The sequence below is a fragment of the Medicago sativa genome, chromosome 8 (genome assembly GCF_051527215.1).
Source record: "Medicago sativa cultivar Bolivia chromosome 8, Bolivia_mono, whole genome shotgun sequence".
NCBI classification, from domain to species: Eukaryota; Viridiplantae; Streptophyta; class Magnoliopsida; order Fabales; family Fabaceae; genus Medicago; species Medicago sativa.
Genome location: NC_140756.1, coordinates 75,205,727 through 75,225,782, shown reverse-complemented (window position 1 = coordinate 75,225,782; position 20,056 = coordinate 75,205,727). Strand labels below are relative to the sequence as shown.

Sequence of the window (20,056 nt, the reverse complement as noted above, 5' to 3'; positions counted from 1 at the left end):
ACTTATAGATTATACACGGGATTAATATTTATTACAACCATACAACTATTTTTCATAAAATTTCACATTTTCAAGATTGCTTCTATTGTATAGATAATCTATCTTTGCTTTTTGTTTATCTTGATATCATATTATAAAATAATATTTTTCATCTTACCAAAAAAAAAATATTGTTGTAGATTGTTAATTATTATAGACTTTAGAAGTATAACTATAAAAAATATTGGATAATTATTAACGAGTCATTAAATAATATAGTTGTACGATTCATACATTGGACTCACAACAATATTTTTATCAACAACGAGATCTTTATTATTTATAATATTTTGCATATTTTTATTTAATAAAAACTATTTCAATGATTTTATCATGGGCAAATTAATCTTTCAAAAAAAATCATGGAGAATTTATACTAACCTCCCTTAAGGTCTTCTTAAATAACACGAGCACCCCCTCTATTTTACTAACAAAATAATAATCTCCCTTATTTAGTTATCAAAATGACAAGCACTTCCGTTATAATTTAACACGGTTTAAGCTTTGTTAATTCCATTTTGTTAGCAATTAATTTCTTTATACGGATATGAACTCTCTTAATCTTCAACCATTTTTTATTCCCATTTTTTTCCCAAAAAGGAGGAGTAGCAAAGAGCTACAACCTCAAAATGTAACCTAGATAAGAGAGAGAGAAAAAAAAAAGGAGGGGGATTAGGCCAAAAACTCCCCAAACTAGACAAAATCCAAAATTAGGCTATCCCATAAGATTCCTCACAAAAGGCTTTCTAATAAACGAGGGCAAAAAATGACCTTCTAACCAAATTATATAAGAGTTTAAAGAAAGCCCTATATTAGCCATTTTGTCAGCACAATGGTTTCCTTTCCTATAGATATGGGTGATCATTATGTTCATTTGTCTAAGCAGAATGTTGCAATTATCCCGTATATTCTTTAAGGAACATAGCATCAGAGAAGATTTCTTAAAAGCCCGAACAATTAGAGATTAGTTAGTCTCCGACCAAACTTAAGACTTTAGTGATTTTTTCAAACTGATTAGATCACTCACTGTTCCTTTGTCAACGTGGTTTAATTTTCCAATTCTAATGTAATAAAACAGATATATCAAAGATTATTTCTTTTTCATTAGCCAACTACAACATCCATCTATCTATATATTCTCTTTTAGTCTCTTCTTTAATAGTCGAAATTTGATTCTATTGTTGGTAAAAACAATTGTTATTGTTTCTCCATTGCGAGAAAAAAAAAACCTCATTCAACTTATTGTCAAAAGAGGAAACAAATACAAGATATATCAAACCAAGATGACTGAAATTAAATTGTGTATTTGGAAGGTTATTGAAATGAAATTGGAAAAAATTAGACTCTGTGCTTGTGTTGTTTAAGAAAGTCTCAAGGAAGGTCGATGTAATTTGCCCTTTTATCATTAACATCATCTTTATCGTTAATCTTTTTTCCATTTTCTTAATGCATACAACATTGCAATTCGCTTTGACATATGACCTCTCATATCTGCATTGACGTCTAACCCCGTGCTTAGCACGGGTCTGTTGCTAGTTTTGTTTTAGTATTTTCTTCCTCACACATTTTGTTTTAAGTTAACAATTTTTTATTTTAATTCAAAATACAAAATATAAAATAATAATAAATAATATTATTCACATTTACTTAACTAGGTCGGCCTAATAGGCCTAAAAGGCTTTTTGAATGGCCTGTGGCTTGACCTTTTAAGCTAAATAGACTTCTAAAAAAGCGTAGGCCTTCTCTGTTTAAAAAAAAAAGTATGGTGTGTCGTAGGCTAGCTCGTGGGCCCCTGTTGGCCGGCCTGACCTATTCCCATCCCTACTCACACACCTTGTGTTGAAAAGTCTTTAACTGTTCGGTAATATAATTCCATTTTAGTTTATTAAAAAATAATTAAAATTTGTGATATGATTAAGATGAAGAAAATTAATTTGACAAGGCACCCTCCATAGTTTATCCTAGGTATTTACTATAAAGTATATTGTATGTATGTATGTGTGTTATATATATATATATATATATATATATATATATATATATATATATAGGGGACATATCAAGTGAGAATAGGTATTTTATGTGAGAATGGTAGGAATAAATCGCAACCATTGGATTAGAATAGATGGCTTGGATTAAAACATTATTAAATCACTCACGTGCCTCACTCTATCTGGTTACTCCAAATTAATTAGAAAACCTTTTCATCTTCTTTTCTGAGCACATACTAGCTGGCAACTGCCATTGCCGGAAGCCATGAGAATTGCAAAGAAAATCTGGAAAGAAAGAAGGAATCACACAAAAAAATTCCAGCTCTTAATTTTATGTGCAGAGTCTATGTCCCAGATTTGTCACCCTGCCGTCGAACCATCTTTGTCGCGGAAGTCACCGCCCACCAAGGCAAACCTCTCTTTTCTTCTCACCAGATCGTCTATCTCTCTCTCTCTGAAACATTCACAAGAAAATCGAAATTGCATTCATGTCACCGTTCAAACCCACTTCTCATTAACCGTTGCTTCTGAATATTTTAATTAGACTAATTTATAAATTGAATCTTTTGAAAATTTAAGGTCATTCAGCTCTTGCGGCTTCAACAATGGAGATTCCATATCATTCAAAAAAAATATGAAGATTCCATAGAACTTTATATTTTAATTATTAATTTATAAATAAAAACAAGTTTGAATAAGGTGAAGAAATAAATGGAGAGGGAGTAATTAACTGGTTTGATACGAAGGGACATGAAGAAATAAAAAAAAAAAAGGGGGAATGGTTCACTTCAATCCAATCTGATGGTGGCGGTGGGCTGAGGATGAACCGAAGGATCTAGGGGAGAACGAGAAATAGAGAAAGATCAAGGGAAAATTAGGAGAAGAAAAAATCACGTGACTTTTTAAAATTTGGATTCTAATCTTAATGATGCATTTTGATCTAATGGTTGAGATTTATTCCTACTATTCTCACATAAGATACCTATTCTCACTTGATATGCCCCCTATATATATATATATATATATATATATATATATATATATATATATATATATATATATATATATATATATATATATATATATATATATATATATATATATGAGTATCCGTTGACACTAGGTGTCAACAGATTCGTTGACACCAAATCATAACCCTTCTCATTTAATCCAAAGGCTCCCATCAATTCTCTTATTTCTGCACGAAACACTCACATTCTCCTGCCATCAATCTCGTCTACTTTTGTGCATTCTATGACTTCCCCTCATCTCTTTCTACAATTCGTTTACCTGTTTCGTTCATCTAATGTGCTCATACAAATCAAAAACTCACAATTCAACTAGAAATGGAGATGAATTTTTTTTTTGAAAGAGAAATGGAGATGAATTGAAAAGAAAAATATAATTATATTTAACCTAATATCTTTTATGCCTTCTTTCCCTTTTCAATGATGAAGAATCACCAGTTTCAATTTAAAATCTCTTAATTCTTTTCTTTCCTTTAGAAAATCTCTCGATTCATCTTATTCTAATTTATGGTCACCGTTATTGATTTTATTAAGATTATAAAATCATAAGAATTCACCACCTCCCATAGCCAAATTGTAAACGGAGCAATACTTTTTAAATTTATAAATCCAATTTTCCTGAATTATTAGTCAAAACTCACTAACAATTTTGCCATGATGATTTTTAATTCTTTGGGTTGATCGATAGAATCAAGACAAGATGTAGTTTATAAATTTCAATCCGTAATCCGTAATTGGGAAAGTATAGAATGACTTGTTCAATCGTATGTGAAAGAGGAGAGACAATGCATTATAAGTTTGACGCACAACTTGTAAACCATTGGATCAGTTAGATTTAACGGTTAAAATTTGGTGTCAACGAATCCGTGTGTGTCAACGGATCCTGACTCTCTCTATATATATATATATATATATATATATATTATGGGAGTATTTACCGTAATTTATAGCCAATTAATGAATCTCTTCAATATTTTTTTAATAAAGATTGAAAAACACGTTTAGTTTTATACCAAAAAAAAAAACACGTTTCATTAAATTGTCGTCAATGTACGTACAACTGCACCGGTCCACATTTTATTTTTAGTCTGAAATGTTAAACGAGGCTAAGCAAGCAGTCATAATCATAAATCATAATTTTCCTTTTCTCTAGAAAGAAAAAAGAATGTAGAAATAGAAAGAAAAAAGAATGTAGAAATTAGATAAGTAAACAAAAAATTCTAGAAAAAAAAGCGTAGAAGAAGAAAAAAAGGAAAAGAAGGTAAAAATGCGTTGGCGTTAGGGGGTGGAGCCCACTAGCGGTTCAACGACATGGTATGGTACGGTGCCGGCTCAGGACCTCGTCCTCAATCGGTCCACTACGCTTCTCAGAAATTTCTTCAAAACTTTCAACACGTCATGCTCTTTCTTTCCTTCAACTACCTCTAATCATCATTTTCTCCTTAATCCAACTCTTAATCCTCATTTCCGTACCGTAATCTCAACCTTTTTCTTTCACTGAACAAACCGTTTCTATTTCATTTCTCTTCTTTTCTTCTTTCTTCATAGCCTCTGAAATTAGGTTTCCGATCATCGCCGATCTTCTTCTACTTCTCGTCTCCGATCGAGATCAACGGTTTCGCCACCATGTCTATGTCTTTGTCCGATGATTCCTCATCTTCTTATGGCGGTGAATACAAAAACCTCAAACAAATTAGCCGCGAGAGTAAGTTCCTTTTCCATTTCCTGAAAATTATTCTCATTTTTTGGATTATTTCTCTTTGATTCTGTTTTTTAGTTAATACTATAGTAAAAACAGTGTTTGTTAATGGTTGATTTTCCAATTCTGCGTTATTTTCACGCATTGATTCTGATCTTAGTGAACACTAATATAATTTGTGTTTTGGCGCTTGTAATTTTTTATTCTGACTTCAAAATCTTAATATGTTCAATGGTGAAGAATGCTTAGTAGGATCTGTTGATTGAGTTGGGATGTGTCTTTCGAAGTTAGATTTTCATTTTGAGCATCTCACGTCTTTTATTCTTTTATCTTTTGTCTCCCTAAAAAAAAGAAGGAAAACTACAATATGAATGAAATCAACAACAGCCAAGGCATATCAAACTACGTCATAATGTTCTATCATAAACCATATATCGATCCAACTCATTAGAATTTTTGCAGAGATGGGGATGTTGTGTTGGATGCGTGGTAAGACTAGACTAGACGGGTAGGATAAGAAATGACAAAAAATTAGAGAGTTGGCGTAGCACCTATAGTAGAAAAGATGGTGGAAACTGCTTACTGCTTAGGTGGTTTGGGCATGTAGAGAGACATGTAGATTCCATAGCAAGGAGAGTAGTCAAATCACCACAGGCAAAGGAAGACCTAAAAAAACTATGAGAAACTATTAAGAAAGATCTAAAGATTAATGAGTTAGACAGACATATTGTATATGATAGAGCCCTATGATATCGTTTAATCTATGTATCCGGCCCCACTTAGTGAAATAAGGCTTGGTTGTTGTTGTTGTTAACAATACCCAATACTTTATTATCTAACAGTTGTTTCAAGAGTCGAGAGATTATTCATTAATTTTTTTCAAATCAATATGACATATGATACATTTTTTTCCAATCAATATCAGCACCTAATTCAATGCTGCACTGTTTTGTTTTTTTCATTAGCAGATATACTAAATCAAACATATTTTGATATGTTGAAGTGGATAATTCCTTCACAAGGACAACTTCTTTTTGCATTTAATTTTTATTGCCTCTAACATTCTAATACAAAATTGCTTAACCACGGCAAATTGCTTTCTGATCTGATAATTTCATCTAACTTCTGTGTTCTTAAATTTTCTCCAGGATTATTACATGAAATGCTCAGGTCAGCGAAAACAGGGGATTCAAAATCTACATGGAAGGTATAAAATGCCATTAGTTGAATGATCTCTGCCTCATTTATTTGAATTTCTCCAAAATACTGATGGGCCCACCCTTCTGTCTTAGATTCATTTTTTAGTTTCATTCTTGGATTCTTTAGATTATTATTATTTTAATTTTTGGATGATTTACAAATCTTTTCAGCATTCTTTCTTTTATTCTTAGACCTAGCACTGCAATGTGCTGCATTTCATAAGCAGTCAGCAACTGGGCATAATTCCAAGTGGGATGATTGTGGAAATTTTATCATTTTTCTTTGTATACTATATCTGTACTAATATAAACTATTGAGCTGGTATAGTTTGTTGCATATGATTTCCGACTATAATGACACATTCTTGCAAAAGGTTTAATTGATGAAAGCTTGAGATAACTGATGAAAATGAGGCATTAGTGTGTGTGTGTGTGTGAGAGAGAGAGTTTGGAGACAAATTGGCAGCCTTGTAAGGAAATTGCTCCTATTTGCTGGTGAATCTTAAATAGTCTAAGAAGTATAATATGCCATTGTGTAGTTTATTTGGATGAACTCTTTATTTCCTCCATTGCTGCCATGGATTGGAAAAAAAACCATTTTGGGATTCTCTTTAGTGTTGTGTTCATCTTCTATGACCAAATAGAGTTCAATGCTTGTCCCCATTCTTCAGAATAGAAGTTGAATTTCAACACAATGGTGGGCGTGTGCATTGTCTATGCTTCAATTCCAGAGGGGTCTTACTCTTGTGTGAGGGGGTATGTTAGATATAAAAGCAATTCACAAGATGGTTGTTTCTAAAAGCAATCTCATTGTATTCATATTCATATAAATATAAATATGGGCTATTGATTGCCTTTTGTATCCCTATGAATAGGGGCTAGTGTTTAGTCTTTGTATCCCTATAAATAGGGGTTAGTTTTTAGTCTTTTGTATCTTAGTCATTATTAAGTTAGTATCAAATCATTATCAAGAATTCAAGAATATTACACATTCAAACCATTATCATATTCAAAGTCCTTATTATTTCTCTTCTTTCATCTAAAAGTCATAACATCAAGATCATGATCCTTCAATTGTTTACCATCATCATGTCTTGGCTCATGGGTTTCTTGCCTGCAGGTATTAATAATGGACAAACTCACTGTAAAGATAATGTCTCACTCTTGCAAGATGGCGGATATCACCGATGAAGGTGTTTCATGTAAGAATCACAAGATGGATTTTTCATTAGTTGTTTCTGTCCACAGACAGTAAAAAACCTCCCATTATTTTTCTTTTATCTGGGTTTTATGCCATTCTTGTTGATTTCTTCTAATATACTCCAATGTTAAGGGAAATAATTTATACTCCAAAAATTGCTGTGTTTGTTTAAAAATAAAGATAAATTATGAACCCTCCTTTTGCCTTCCCTTGACCAAACTATAAAAAACTATCGATAAAAAAGTTGAGAAAAATGAAAAACCTTATTTTTGTTGATTAGTTCTAGCTTGATGCAGCTGAAGGATTTTGAGTGTAGTGGTTATGGCAGGATAGGCAGTGAAGTAGTTAACATATGTTCTTGCATATGTCTTGAGAAAAAATAGACTTACAAGTCGCAAATTAAGGAAGGTGATTTCATTTTACTCTGTTTAAATGGGCCTGCTGTCAGAAAAGGCTTTGCAACCATCATGCCTATTATAGGCAGTCTTATGTTGCATTTGTAAGAGGGTTATTTCGTGACCCTAATCCATCTAGTCCCATGTTGGCAACTACAACTTATGCGCCGAGGCTCTGCTTTTGACTTTTTGTTTTGAAATGGCAAATGTTATTATGTTAGTATATGTTAGTGTTATGTTGCCGGTGGGGATATAATCCTCAGCCTCCTTTTTTTTTTGACAAAAATCCTCGGCCTCCTTATCACTCCACTTCTTAACTCCGCCACTCCAATCACCAAGCTAACCTTAACTCCACTCCTCACTTACTAATTGCTTATATTGATATAACTTAGAAGTCTTTGATTGATAGAACTTGGGCTAACAGTGTTCATCACTGTTTTCTAAGAGGATTGAGTTATTGGAAGGGGGCCTCAATGCAACTGTTGGAATTGTTGCCGTGCGACTAAAATGTTATTTTCAAAGAGGATTGAGTTATTGGAAGGGGGCCTCAATGCAACTGTTGGAATTGTTGCCGTGCGACTAAAATGTTACCGGGTTAAGTCACGGAATCAGCCTTTTGTAAATGCAATTTAAGATGTCTATAGTCGACTCACAATGGATTCAAGCATTCCCTGGTTCCTGCATGGGTGGAGCTTTAGGGCACTAGGTTGCTATTTTGGAATTTATATTAGTGAGAAAGTAATGGTAATGAAAGATGTACAATATAATGGAAGAAAATGATGGAATTTGGAAAGATTTTCCATCCCTATGTTTAGACGATAAACTTAAACCAGACAAGAAAGGAGAAAGTATAGGATTGTAATTGGCTAATTCCAAAGATCTATGCAACCCTAGTAGAAAATGGAATTAATTAAATTTTTAGTGTAAAAAATAGTAAATGACAATTTTTAAAATAGAAGTCACTCTCCTGCATTCCGCCCCAAATTGGAGGGCAACAAAAAGTGAAGTTTAATGTATCTTCTCTTTCTATTTGCTATGATAAATTTTTTAACTTCAAAAGAAGGGGAATATTTCTTTGCAGTCTTTTGTCTTCCGCCTGCAATTAGCTGCCAGCTAATTTTAAGATTTGATGCCAGTTTTTAGCCTTTATTTTTTTTTTTTTGAACAAACCAAAATGGAATATATATTAGATCACAAAAAGTGATTCATCTCGCACAAGATTTGCAAAAGAGAACCACCCTCCCAAAAACAATGTTAAGAGTCTGGTGCCATAAAATAGCACTCTGGTAGAAAGACTTTAGCCTTTATTAATTCAATTATAACTCGATTTTTCTCATACTCGTCAACGTTATAGCTTATAGGCTTTAATCACACATCCTTGTTAAGGTATAAGACTAAGTTTTAATATCTAATCATTCAATATTAAAAAACTTATTAAACTATTAATGTTGGATTTAGTCAATGAGTGCATAAGAAAATTCATGAAACACCTGCATTTTACACTAGTTCTATTTCTTCTTGCATGGTATGAGATTTCATTTTTCTTTTTGTAGTGGTTGAAGACATATACAAGCGAAGGCAGCCATTGCCCACCATGGATGCTATATACTTCATCCAGCCTACCAGAGAGAAGTACGTATACTTTCTTATGTTTGTGGCATTTTTAATGAATTACCTTAAATTAAATTGAGAATGCTCAGAGACTGTAAAGTGCTCATAGACTGCAAAGGCAGTAGTACTAGTATATGCTGACTTTAGAGTTTAATTGTAGTGCTGACAGTGCAAAGGCACTTTACACAGTCATCCAATAAAATTCAGCCACGTCATATCTCTTCAATATATTTAATTAAAATTTAATTCTAGAAACAAGTAATCATGGCGAAGTGCGAACCATCCTTTTTCGGAACTTGACGACAACCGACCACGCACTGCACTCATGGCATCCTTGACAGAGATGTGAGATTTCGGAATTGGAGAAAGTCTAGTATTATTCAGGTACTTGTTACATGATGAGCATCAACATGCTTGTATTAGAAATTGGGCGATATCACCCACCAAGAGATTTCAAAGTCTGATTTCTGGGAAAGAAGGCGGTGGATCTTCTATTTTTCTGTTCCAATGAGGTCAATCAAACACTCCTTCAATTACTTGGCTCTTTGTTCCTCAATTACTTACAGTGTGTTAGAACAGTGTGGGTTGCCGTCAAGTGCCGAGAACGATGATGGAGACTGTTATTGAAGAGATGGAGAACGATACAGCAGAGACACGGAGTGGGTTGTCGTCAAAGCGTCAAGTGCCTAGAACAATTTGGGCGTGCGAACTGAGAAAGATAAATTTTCAGACTTAATTAATTGAACTAACATATTTTGAAAGAGGGTATGGTGTGACGGAATTCTATTGGATGATTGTGTAAAGTGCATTTACACTGTCAGAGCACTACAATTAAACTCTCATTAGTCATTTTGTGTATATTTTTACAATTATAAAAAGTGATTTTGTCCCCAAATAATTAAAGTAAAACATTAAAAATGACGCCTTACTTAAAAATATTTTATCCCCAAATAATCCAAAACAAAAGCACTGAAGAGTGCTGGTGTTGATAGTGACTTGGGTATTAGGGGGTGCCTAAACCCCACATTGGGTAGTATGAGATGCTCGATGAAGTATTTATGTTGCTTAGTTCTTTCTCACGGATAGTCAGCTTTTGAGGGGGGCTTCCCCATATGCTTGGGTACTAGTTGCCTGTGTCTCAAAAAAGTCTACCTACAGAGGGGCTGACCCGAAAGGCTGAGTGAAACGTCTTAAAGTGTATTTGCCAGGACGTCGGCTCTCATGGGCATTGCTATGGTAGGGACTTGAGTATTATGGGTGCCTAAGTCTCACATCAAGTAGTACGGGATGCTCAATGGAGTATTTTAAGGGAGGGTTCCCCAAGTCCTTGGGCCCTAGTCCCCTATCAGATGCTGACCATGAAAATAAAAGAAGGAACTGTATTGTTGTCAGTTTTCAATTTTATAATTATTCATTTGGAACTGTACAAAGAATTGACTTTCATTTTTCGTGACTCTTCCTTTACGTATGTCTGGATGTATCATTTAGATAGAATAAGACCAACCATTGTGTTAGTTGGTCAATCCATTAGTTAGTTAGTCTGGAGAGATGAAAAGGGGATTGATCTAACAAATAGGGAAAATAAAGTTAGGGGGATTCATTCAGTACATTTGATAGTTTGTAGGTGAATGGAAAGTTCCTTTGTGAAGGGAAATTCTTGAAGAGAATTCAACTGTTGTTTTTCCCCCCACTTTTTAGTAACTTGTTTTTTTTTTTTTCCATTTCAATTTCTGTGCTCCTACTGCCTTGTTTGGCATGCATATTTTGTTTGTTGTAAAGTAGGTTAACAATGTCTGTAAGCATGCAATTTAAAGTCATTCTGGGAAATTGGGAATATAACTCTCTTACTGATAGTTTCTGCAATAAATTTCCTTTCTATTTTATCTTTTATGAATCTGATTCTTTGTTTAATATACTTTACTAATTTGTCTCTAGTTATAATTTACTTTTTTTTCCCTTATCTATAAGATGTTTCAATACTCAGTCTCTTTATCACTATCTCTCTTTCTCTCTACTTCTAACAATGCATATATCGTGTAATAGTCAAATTTCCATTATTATAAACTTGTGTCTGTAAGATAGTTTCATATAGCTTCTCTGAAAATGGTTTGTTAACCTATGCCACCGGGTTTTATAGAATTGTTTCTTATTGATTTTCCATCTTCTTTGTTGGCAGTGTAATAATGTTTTTGTCAGACATGTCTGGAAGGAAACCCTTATACAGAAAGTACGCGTTCTTTATATAATATCTCTTTTTTTTGCAATTTCTTCTTCACTTCCACTTATTGGTTTTCAAGCCTGTTATATTCTGTGTTTTTGTAGAGCATTTGTTTTCTTCAGTTCACCTATCGCCAGAGAATTGGTGATGGAGATTAAGAATGATACATTAGTTTTGCCTCGCATAGGTGCTTTAAGAGAGGTGAAGTTTTGTTTTTAAAAATATTTAGGAACTGTATTTAAATAAATATTCATTGAAAGCTATTTCATATTTTGCTTTATTGTGAACTTTTCCTTTCACCCTTCATTGCAGATGAATTTAGAGTATTTTGCCATCGACAGTCAGGTATGTGGTACGTGGTTGTACTTCATTTCATTCTCTTTTGCCTTCCACATTAGACATCTTCACTCATATGAATGTGATTACTTTTCTTCCCTTTCAATAGTTAGCAGTAGCAATTTTGTAGACGCGCACCTAGGGTTTGTCCAGTTCCACATATATAATGTACATAGCTATTAATGCAGGCCAAGACATGGATCATTATGTTGTTATTTCAGTTAAACTAACTTATTAGAATGTGTTAGCTGTGTTAGAATATAAATGGAAATGCTAAACATAGTGATTTTTTTTCCGTGAAAACACGCAAATGGCTCCTGACACTCCAAATTAAACAACCTTGGGTGGTAACACAGTTTTTCTCTTCTTCTTTTCGTTTACCCCTTCGAAAAAATAGCAGAATAAGCAGTGTCTAGTCAAACCCAGACTGTATGTGGTCTTATGCCTTCATCACAACTCTACCATGTATTCCTTCATTAGATTGTTCTCTTGCTATTCTTTCTTTTACCTTGCGATACAGTGTTTGACCGCTTTAGTTATCGAAATGTATTTGTTGGACCTCTGTTTACCCCAAAAGCAAAGCAATCGTACATTTTCATTGCCATTGGTTTTAGTTATTCCTCACCACTACCCACCATTGGCAATATTTGTTCTTTTGCCGAAGATGAAATTCGTGGACTGGATTTGGGTGGAGTGTGGCTTTAAGCTTAGTGGGGCAAAAAAAAAAAGTGGGAGAGTGAAGTGCTGCTTTTGATTTAGTGGGCACAACATAGAAAGTGTAAATAGTAAATGATTAGCTAGTCGCAACAATATATATATATATATATATTTTTTTATAACAATATATCTATATCTATATTATTTTTAAAAAATAGCAAAAGGAGGAAAGGAATATAACATGTTGTTCCTTTCTGATATATCCGTGAAAATTTAATTCGCAATATATGCACAACTATATTGGAAAATATATTATATTTTATATTGATCTAGAGTATCTCTTAGGATCAGAGTTTAATTGTTATTATTTTGATTCGGTCTTGATTTAAGATTGAGTTTGTGTATCCTACTGTATAAATAGGGACTAATATTGAGTCTTTTGTAATGAAGTACTCCCTCCAATTCTTTTTATAAGAAACAATTTGATCAACAAAAGTTGATGTATTTGGTCTTTATTATGAACCAAATAATACATAACTTTTGTTGACTCGTTTGACTCTTATAAAAAGGACTGGAGGTAGGGGTAGACCTAGAAAAACTATAAGAAACTATTAGGAAGGATCTAGAGATAAATGAGTTGGAGAAAGACATGGTTTTTGATATAACACTATGACGTTGTTTGATTCATGTAGCCGACCCCACTTAATTGGATAAGACTTGGTTGTTGTTGTTGTTGTTATAGCTATTAGCTACACATTTTGAGCCCAAAATTCATGAAATCTGCTTGTTGAACCACTTTCACTTGAGGCAAATTTATTAACCTTTAAATCTGGTCATTTGGAAGTCTTTTATAGTGTATAATCTCATTCTTATAATTATCCCATTGTCTGGTTTCCTCATTTTTGTCCTGTTAATTGCAGGGTTTCATTACAAACAATGAGAGAGCTTTGGAGGAGCTATTTGGGGACGAGGAGAATAATAGGAAAGCTGTTGCATGTTTGAATGTAATGGCTACTCGGATTGCTTCAGTTTTTGCTTCATTAAGAGTATGTTGTCAATGCTCTTTGACTTTTTGCTGTTGGAAATTGAAAATTATAACAATGACATAACGTTTCAAACATTTTAATGTTTTGAATCACGTAAATTTCTCCAGGAATTTCCTTTTGTTCGCTTTCGTGCTGCCAGGTCACTAGATGCGAACACAATGACTACTTTCCATGATCTTATTCCTACTAAGCTTGCTGCCGGTGTATGGGACTGTCTTATGAAATATAAGAAGAGTGTACCTAATTTTCCTCAAACTGAGACATGCGAGTTGCTTATCATTGATAGAACTATCGATCAGGTTTCTTATCTCTATTTTGCTCATGGGCTTGTAGAGTCATTTCAATAGACTGTATCATATTGCTTATAGCGAGGATTCTATTCTGGATGTTATAGATTGCTCCTGTGATACATGAATGGACTTATGATGCCATGTGCCGTGATTTGTTGAATATGGAGGGAAATAAATATGTTCACGAGGTATTATACAGTTTCTCTTATTTCCCTCTCTAAATTGTGTCTGCTTACTTGAATTTAACACAAATATACTTTTCTATAGATTCCTGGCAGGAATGGTGGTCCACCCGAGAGAAAAGAGGTTCTGCTGGAAGATCATGATCCTATATGGCTTGAACTTCGTCATGCACATATTGCTGATGTATGTTCTGTCATTTCTGTTTAGGCTTTTGAATCTACTATGTAGAGTCATGTTTACTTTTTATTAGTTACGCAACCTGAATACTTAATGATTTTGATGGCCTTGCCAGGCTAGTGAACGGTTGCATGAGAAGATGACCAACTTCATTTCAAAGAATAAAGCTGCACAAATCCAGCATGGTTCGAGGTGAGTCGGAGTTTTCTCAAAGTTTTTCATCAATGACATTGTGATTTGCCAGGATCTTTTGATTCTGAACCCACTGTAGTAATGATTTAACCAATTTTGAAAATAACATTGTTGCCTAATCCGGAAAGCTTTTGTTACTATCATGAAAGTTATTTAGTTTATGACGTTCAACTTATTTAGTATGGACACGGAAAAAACTCTTTTGCGCGCACCCATGTGTGCATTGTATGCTAACTGTGCTGTTTCTGTTTTCATTAAATATTTTAGCCACACCTCTAGTACTAACCACCAAGATTGATATTTGGATGTTGTTTCAATATGATGTTTTTTCTGTGTGAATATGTAACTCAACCAGTTCGAATCTGCTTATCTTCCCTCCAAAAGTAACCTTGGGCTCCTCTAACATTATAAACGGGTGTTATGGGAGAATTGTGTATGTCATTTTTAAAACATCCATTCAGACATTCATCCTGGGGTGACTTTACAATACTGCTAAGAAAATGGCGACATAGTGCTTTAAAGATTTCACAATGGTAGAGTCAAGGGAAGGGTTGGACCCATTATGTGTCTATCTTGTAGTCACATAACAACTTTTCCAATGTAGCTTTGAAATTGCTGCCTCTAGAATATTTTAACATGTATTATTTAAAAAACTATTTATTTACTGATATTTTAACAACAGTGCTATGTAGTACCGAATTTTTTACGAAAGTTACAAGTGCCTAATAATGAATCATTGTTGGAGAGAGGAAAACACAGTTTAAAAATAAATAGTCCAATGATTAAATGCAACTTTTATTTTTTTTCTAACCGTGACTCATTTCTCCGAGAAATGTGTGTACTGTTTAACCTCCTTTATTTTAAATACTACCAAAACCAAGGTTTTTTTTTAAACTTATTAATGCACCTTCTCATGCAAGAACTCTTTGGGCTAAAAGTGAGAGGCAATCTATCTTGTATTGACATTCAATTTTTTTTAGAAGAATGGGATGCCACGGCAGGATTGAACTCCTGATAACCTGGCACATAGGTTCTAATCCCATGTAACAGACCCATTCTCCTAAAAAGCTGAAGTTTCATGAAAGTAGAAGATTGGTTTATATATCTAACGTAAATCTCTGTTGTGTAAAATGTTGTTCCTAGATTCGAAAATAAATCAGAGGCATGCTTATATTATTATTGAAATAGTCTGTCCTTTCTAAAATTTAAGCCTAGATAGGTACTTGATCGACATATTCGTTCATTCATCTGGTTAATATCATCATCTCAACAAAACTTGCTGTTCCATTTATAGGGGTAGTGGTGAAATGTCAACAAGGGACTTACAGAAGATGGTTCAAGCACTTCCACAATACAGTGAACAAATCGACAAGCTCTCCCTCCATGTAGAGGTTAGTTCTTGTGCAATGCAATCTTGATACTCAGAAAGATAATGTAATTGTTGTATGACATGGTAAAGAAATGTTCTATCTTCACGTGGAAGCAGACCTCTCACACAGTTGTTGAAGCTAAAGGGATTTTAGATAAAAAGGAAAGCGAAAGAATACATACTTTTAAAAGGGAAAAAAAAATCTTTCTGCACTCTAGCAATACCACATTTAAACTATATGTAGTTTAATTGGTTCTACTGGTATTTTGGTTCCTTAATGCCGCCACCACCCCTGTAAAAGGAAAAAAAAAGTCTTTTTGTAATCTCTAGCAATACCTTATTTTAATTATACTTGGGTTAAAAGGAAATATTTGGAAGGCGACACTGAGTAATTGCGCCAGTGTTAATTACTCAGTGTCGCCTTCCAATGTTTTCCTTTTACCCCTTTCTACCTGTATTTTAGTTCCCCATTTTCATCATCTCATCTCCCGTTAAAAGGAAAACATGGGAAGGCCACACTGAGTAATTGCCCAGTGTTTTTTACATAGAGGGAATATTTTGTTGAGAATAAAGAAAGGGGCCATAAAACACCCCTTGATTCCCTCAAGACTTATTATAATATCAGCAACTTCATTACTTTTCTACCTGTATTTTAGTTCCCCATTTTCATCATCTCATCTCCCGTTAAAAGGAATACATGGGAAGGCGACACTGAGTAATTGCCCAGTCTTTTTTACATAGAGGGAATATTTTGTTGAGAATAAAGAAAGGGGCCGTAAAACACCCCTTGATTCCCTCAAGACTTATTATAATATCAGCAACTTCATTACTTTAGAAGTTATATCAATTCTTAGTTACAGATTGCAATCAAAGTAAAAGTTTCTTTCGTGCTACTGTGCTAACATCAATGCCTGTGTATCCTTGCTTAGAGACCAAAAAGAGACCGTTATCCTGCATAACATTGTTGCTTTTATCACAATTCTAGCTAGTGGATGACAGAATAAACAAACTTTTGTTCTGAAGTTAAAGTTCTTTGTTCAACAGTTGATTGATCCAGGGTTTTAGTAATTTAGTTAAGTTGTTACAATAGTGGTGCCGATTATGTATGATAATAGTAGGTTTGTATATATTAATGATGAGTTTCTCCATCTAGATTGCAGGAAAAGTTAACAGCATTATTAGGGAGACAGGACTTCGGGAACTTGGGCAGCTAGAACAAGATCTTGTTTTTGGAGATGCAGGAATGAAAGATGTAATCAAGTTTCTGACTACGAAAGAAGTAAGTAATTCTGAGATGGGAAATGAAAGGGTGTACCTCACACCTACTTAGCGGGTGAAATAAGAAAAATCAATTACACGAAATGGTTGTGAAATTACCTCAACTAACACTTTTGCATTTCATTAGTTAAATTTATTCATGTTTCTTATGCAGGATACATCTCGTGAAAACAAGTTGCGATTGTTAATGATTCTGGCAGCCATATATCCTGAGAAATTTGAGGGTGAAAAGGGTCTTAATTTGATGAAGGTGTAGTTTCTTTCGGCTTGTGCAGACTAAATTTTAACTTAAGCTCATTGCTTCTTTTAATTAGATTACATATGCTTTTCGTCCATTTCTGAACACCGTAACGGTGCTATGCAATATTTTAACCTTTCAAATGTCTTTCAGGTGGCAAAATTGACAAATGATGATGCGATTGCTATAAATAATTTGAGAGTGCTAGGGGGAGAACCTGATGCCAAAAAAACTTCAACCAGTGGCTTTGGTCTTAAGTTTGATATGCATAAGGTAGAGATAATTTATAGTTTAATTTTAAATCATATGAATGTTCAGTGTCAACGTTATATGTGAAAAGTGTTTCTCATAAATTACCAGAAAAAGCGTGCAGTAAGGAAAAATCGTGCAGAAGAAGAGACATGGCAACTATCACGCTTTTATCCCATAATTGAGGTACAAATTAAGTTGACGCAATTTTCCCACATCAAATATGTATTAATTTTATGAAAAGGTGATGGGAAAGGATAGCATGGGTAATGCTACTGTTGAAAATTATCTTTTGTCTTTCCTTGATTAATTCCATAAAAGATGAACTTACTGTTTTATCTGTTGTCTAAAGAACCAGAGATAGGTTGTTTGAAGATTCCAACTACAATTCATGTTGTGAATATGCTAGTTAACATGCATGTTTGATTGGTAATTTTGGCAATTTAATATCTGGATGTATGTCTGATTGGTCAATATACAAATGCATAGCCAAATGTGTTAATAATATTATATCACTCACAACCCACTTGGGTTGGCCAGGTGCTGTTGGCTTGGGACCTTGGAGTGTGCTCCTCTCAAGGTCTCAGGTTTGATTCCCCCCGGTGCCTATTTCCGGTGGGCTAGTCCATACATAACTTTGCTCTGGCTTTAAATGGCCCCCCCACAGGCCACAACTGGACGGTGGGGTTGGACCCCTCGGATTAGTCCATACACAAGCAAATTAAATTAAACAAATATTGTGCAGTATATTGAAGTTCAATTGAAAAGCTTACAAGCGGGAATGGTAGAGCATGTTTTTCCGCATGTATCATTTAATCTTGCTGTAATATTGAACCCCTCTTATGATGATTTGATTATCCATCACCAGGAACTCATTGAAAAAGTTAGCAAAAATGAATTATCGAAGGAAGACTATCCATGTCTAAATGATCCAAGCCCATCTTTCCACGGTACACCATATGCTGGATCCGTAACTCAAAATCCTCCCGCTCATTCAATTAGATCAAGGCGAACACCAACTTGGGCTCGACCTCGAGGTTCTGACGATGGATATTCAAGGTTTTACTTTCCTTTCCTATACAAGTCATTATAAACATGATAATTGCTTAATGAGATCAATATATTTTCCACTTCATTAACGAACCCTTTCTCTTCCTTCGTCACCTCCATCTCATTATCCTCCTAATTTCGGAGTTCTGTTACATGCATAAGCTTGCTATTAGGTAGATAGTTTTTATGGGACTGCCAAGTATCTTGTCTTGTCAAATTGCGACTACGATCTTCCATTGCCAAACTTTCTCACATTTACTTTTAATCTTTTGATGCTGGCATATAGCGATTCGGTGCTTAAACATTCATCCAGTGATTTCAAGAAGATGGGGCAAAGAATATTTATATTCATTGTTGGTGGAGCGACTAGATCTGAGGTTTGTGCAATGTTTTGATTGAAAGAGACTATTTTATTTATTCCTTTTCCTTCCAGCTTTACTAATATGATACATTGTTTTGACCAACAGCTTAGGATTTGCCACAAGCTTACCGGAAAGCTCAAGAGGGAAGTTATTCTGGGCTCGTCAAGTATCGATGATCCTGCACAATTTATTACGGTATTGAAGTGTTGCCTTTCTAAAGTCAAGCATGTTTCCTTAGCTTGCAAATTTTCATAAAGATCCTTGCATACTATTTTCTTCTTTTGTAGAAATTGAAGATGCTAACAACAGCTCAAGAACTTTCATTGGACGATCTCCAGATATGATGTTACGGACTTGGAAACTGGACAGTGATCTGCTTGTCAAATATATGTTGTAATCATATAGATTATTCATCTGAATATAACAAATTCTTTGGACATTTGACCTCTGCGGTTCAACCGGGCCACTGAATATCATATTGTGCATATGCTAGGAATTCTTCATTGATCAGAGAGAATAACTTTCTGAAAAATATTGTGGTAAATGAGATTCAGTAAAATATCACTTTGTTGTAAGGAAAGAAAATGCACCTCTTAACTCCCCTGCCCAACAAGTTGTTTTCCTTTCTTTTAAAGTTGCTTGTCAAGAGGAATTTGTACTGAATAGATGGGTATAGAATGAGCCAAGTACCAAATAATATGCCTTGATTTATTTTTTTGCAAGACTTAGTAGCATGGACTATTAAAGGGGGGAGTCTTGCTGAATGATTAGAGTTGTTTTGTAGTTAGAATGCATAAGTTTACCTGGAATTTTAATCTTTTCAAAATGCAGGGTAAGAATCTCCTGAAATTAGTCTCTTAACAAAGGCAAGACTTGATATAAACGGATCTGATTAGTTTCATATGATGAGTTTCTTCTTTTGGTACATTTTACATTGTCAACGGGTTTATGAATTATTGCATTGTTAAAGTTGGTTCAAACTTGGTTTGCAACTAGAATTTTGTACGCTTCATTTATATTTCTGAATGAACCGAGGATCAAAGACAACTGTACATATCACCTTAAGTTGGCTGGTTAACTTAGGAGGGAATCCTCATGTCCTTAACTAATGTGGTTAAATGGTAAGGTTGAAGTAGTGGCAGTTATATTACGATTTACAATAGCATTTGACTTGAAGTATGGACCAAAGTACAACAGTTTTTAAGAGACCTTGTATCTTATTTTGACCTCGGATGCTCGTACCATTTC

General features: G+C 34.2%; 1 protein-coding gene across 1 annotated transcript; it reads left to right on the top strand.

The window, feature by feature from the left end:
• Window positions 1-4,400: 4,400 nt before the first annotated feature.
• On the top strand, window positions 4,401-19,405 carry LOC146901518 (SNARE-interacting protein KEULE-like). Its single transcript, XM_085737631.1, has 21 exons — window positions 4,401-4,763; window positions 5,906-5,964; window positions 7,077-7,158; window positions 9,106-9,184; window positions 11,340-11,390; window positions 11,486-11,582; window positions 11,694-11,726; window positions 13,295-13,420; window positions 13,528-13,719; window positions 13,815-13,898; window positions 13,978-14,076; window positions 14,186-14,262; window positions 15,557-15,653; window positions 16,785-16,910; window positions 17,064-17,159; window positions 17,301-17,420; window positions 17,508-17,582; window positions 18,265-18,455; window positions 18,733-18,823; window positions 18,914-19,003; window positions 19,096-19,405. Exons 1-21 carry the CDS (start codon window positions 4,685-4,687, stop codon window positions 19,150-19,152), a joined length of 2,001 nt encoding a protein of 666 aa, XP_085593757.1. The 5' UTR covers window positions 4,401-4,684; the 3' UTR covers window positions 19,153-19,405.
• Window positions 19,406-20,056: the final 651 nt, after the last annotated feature.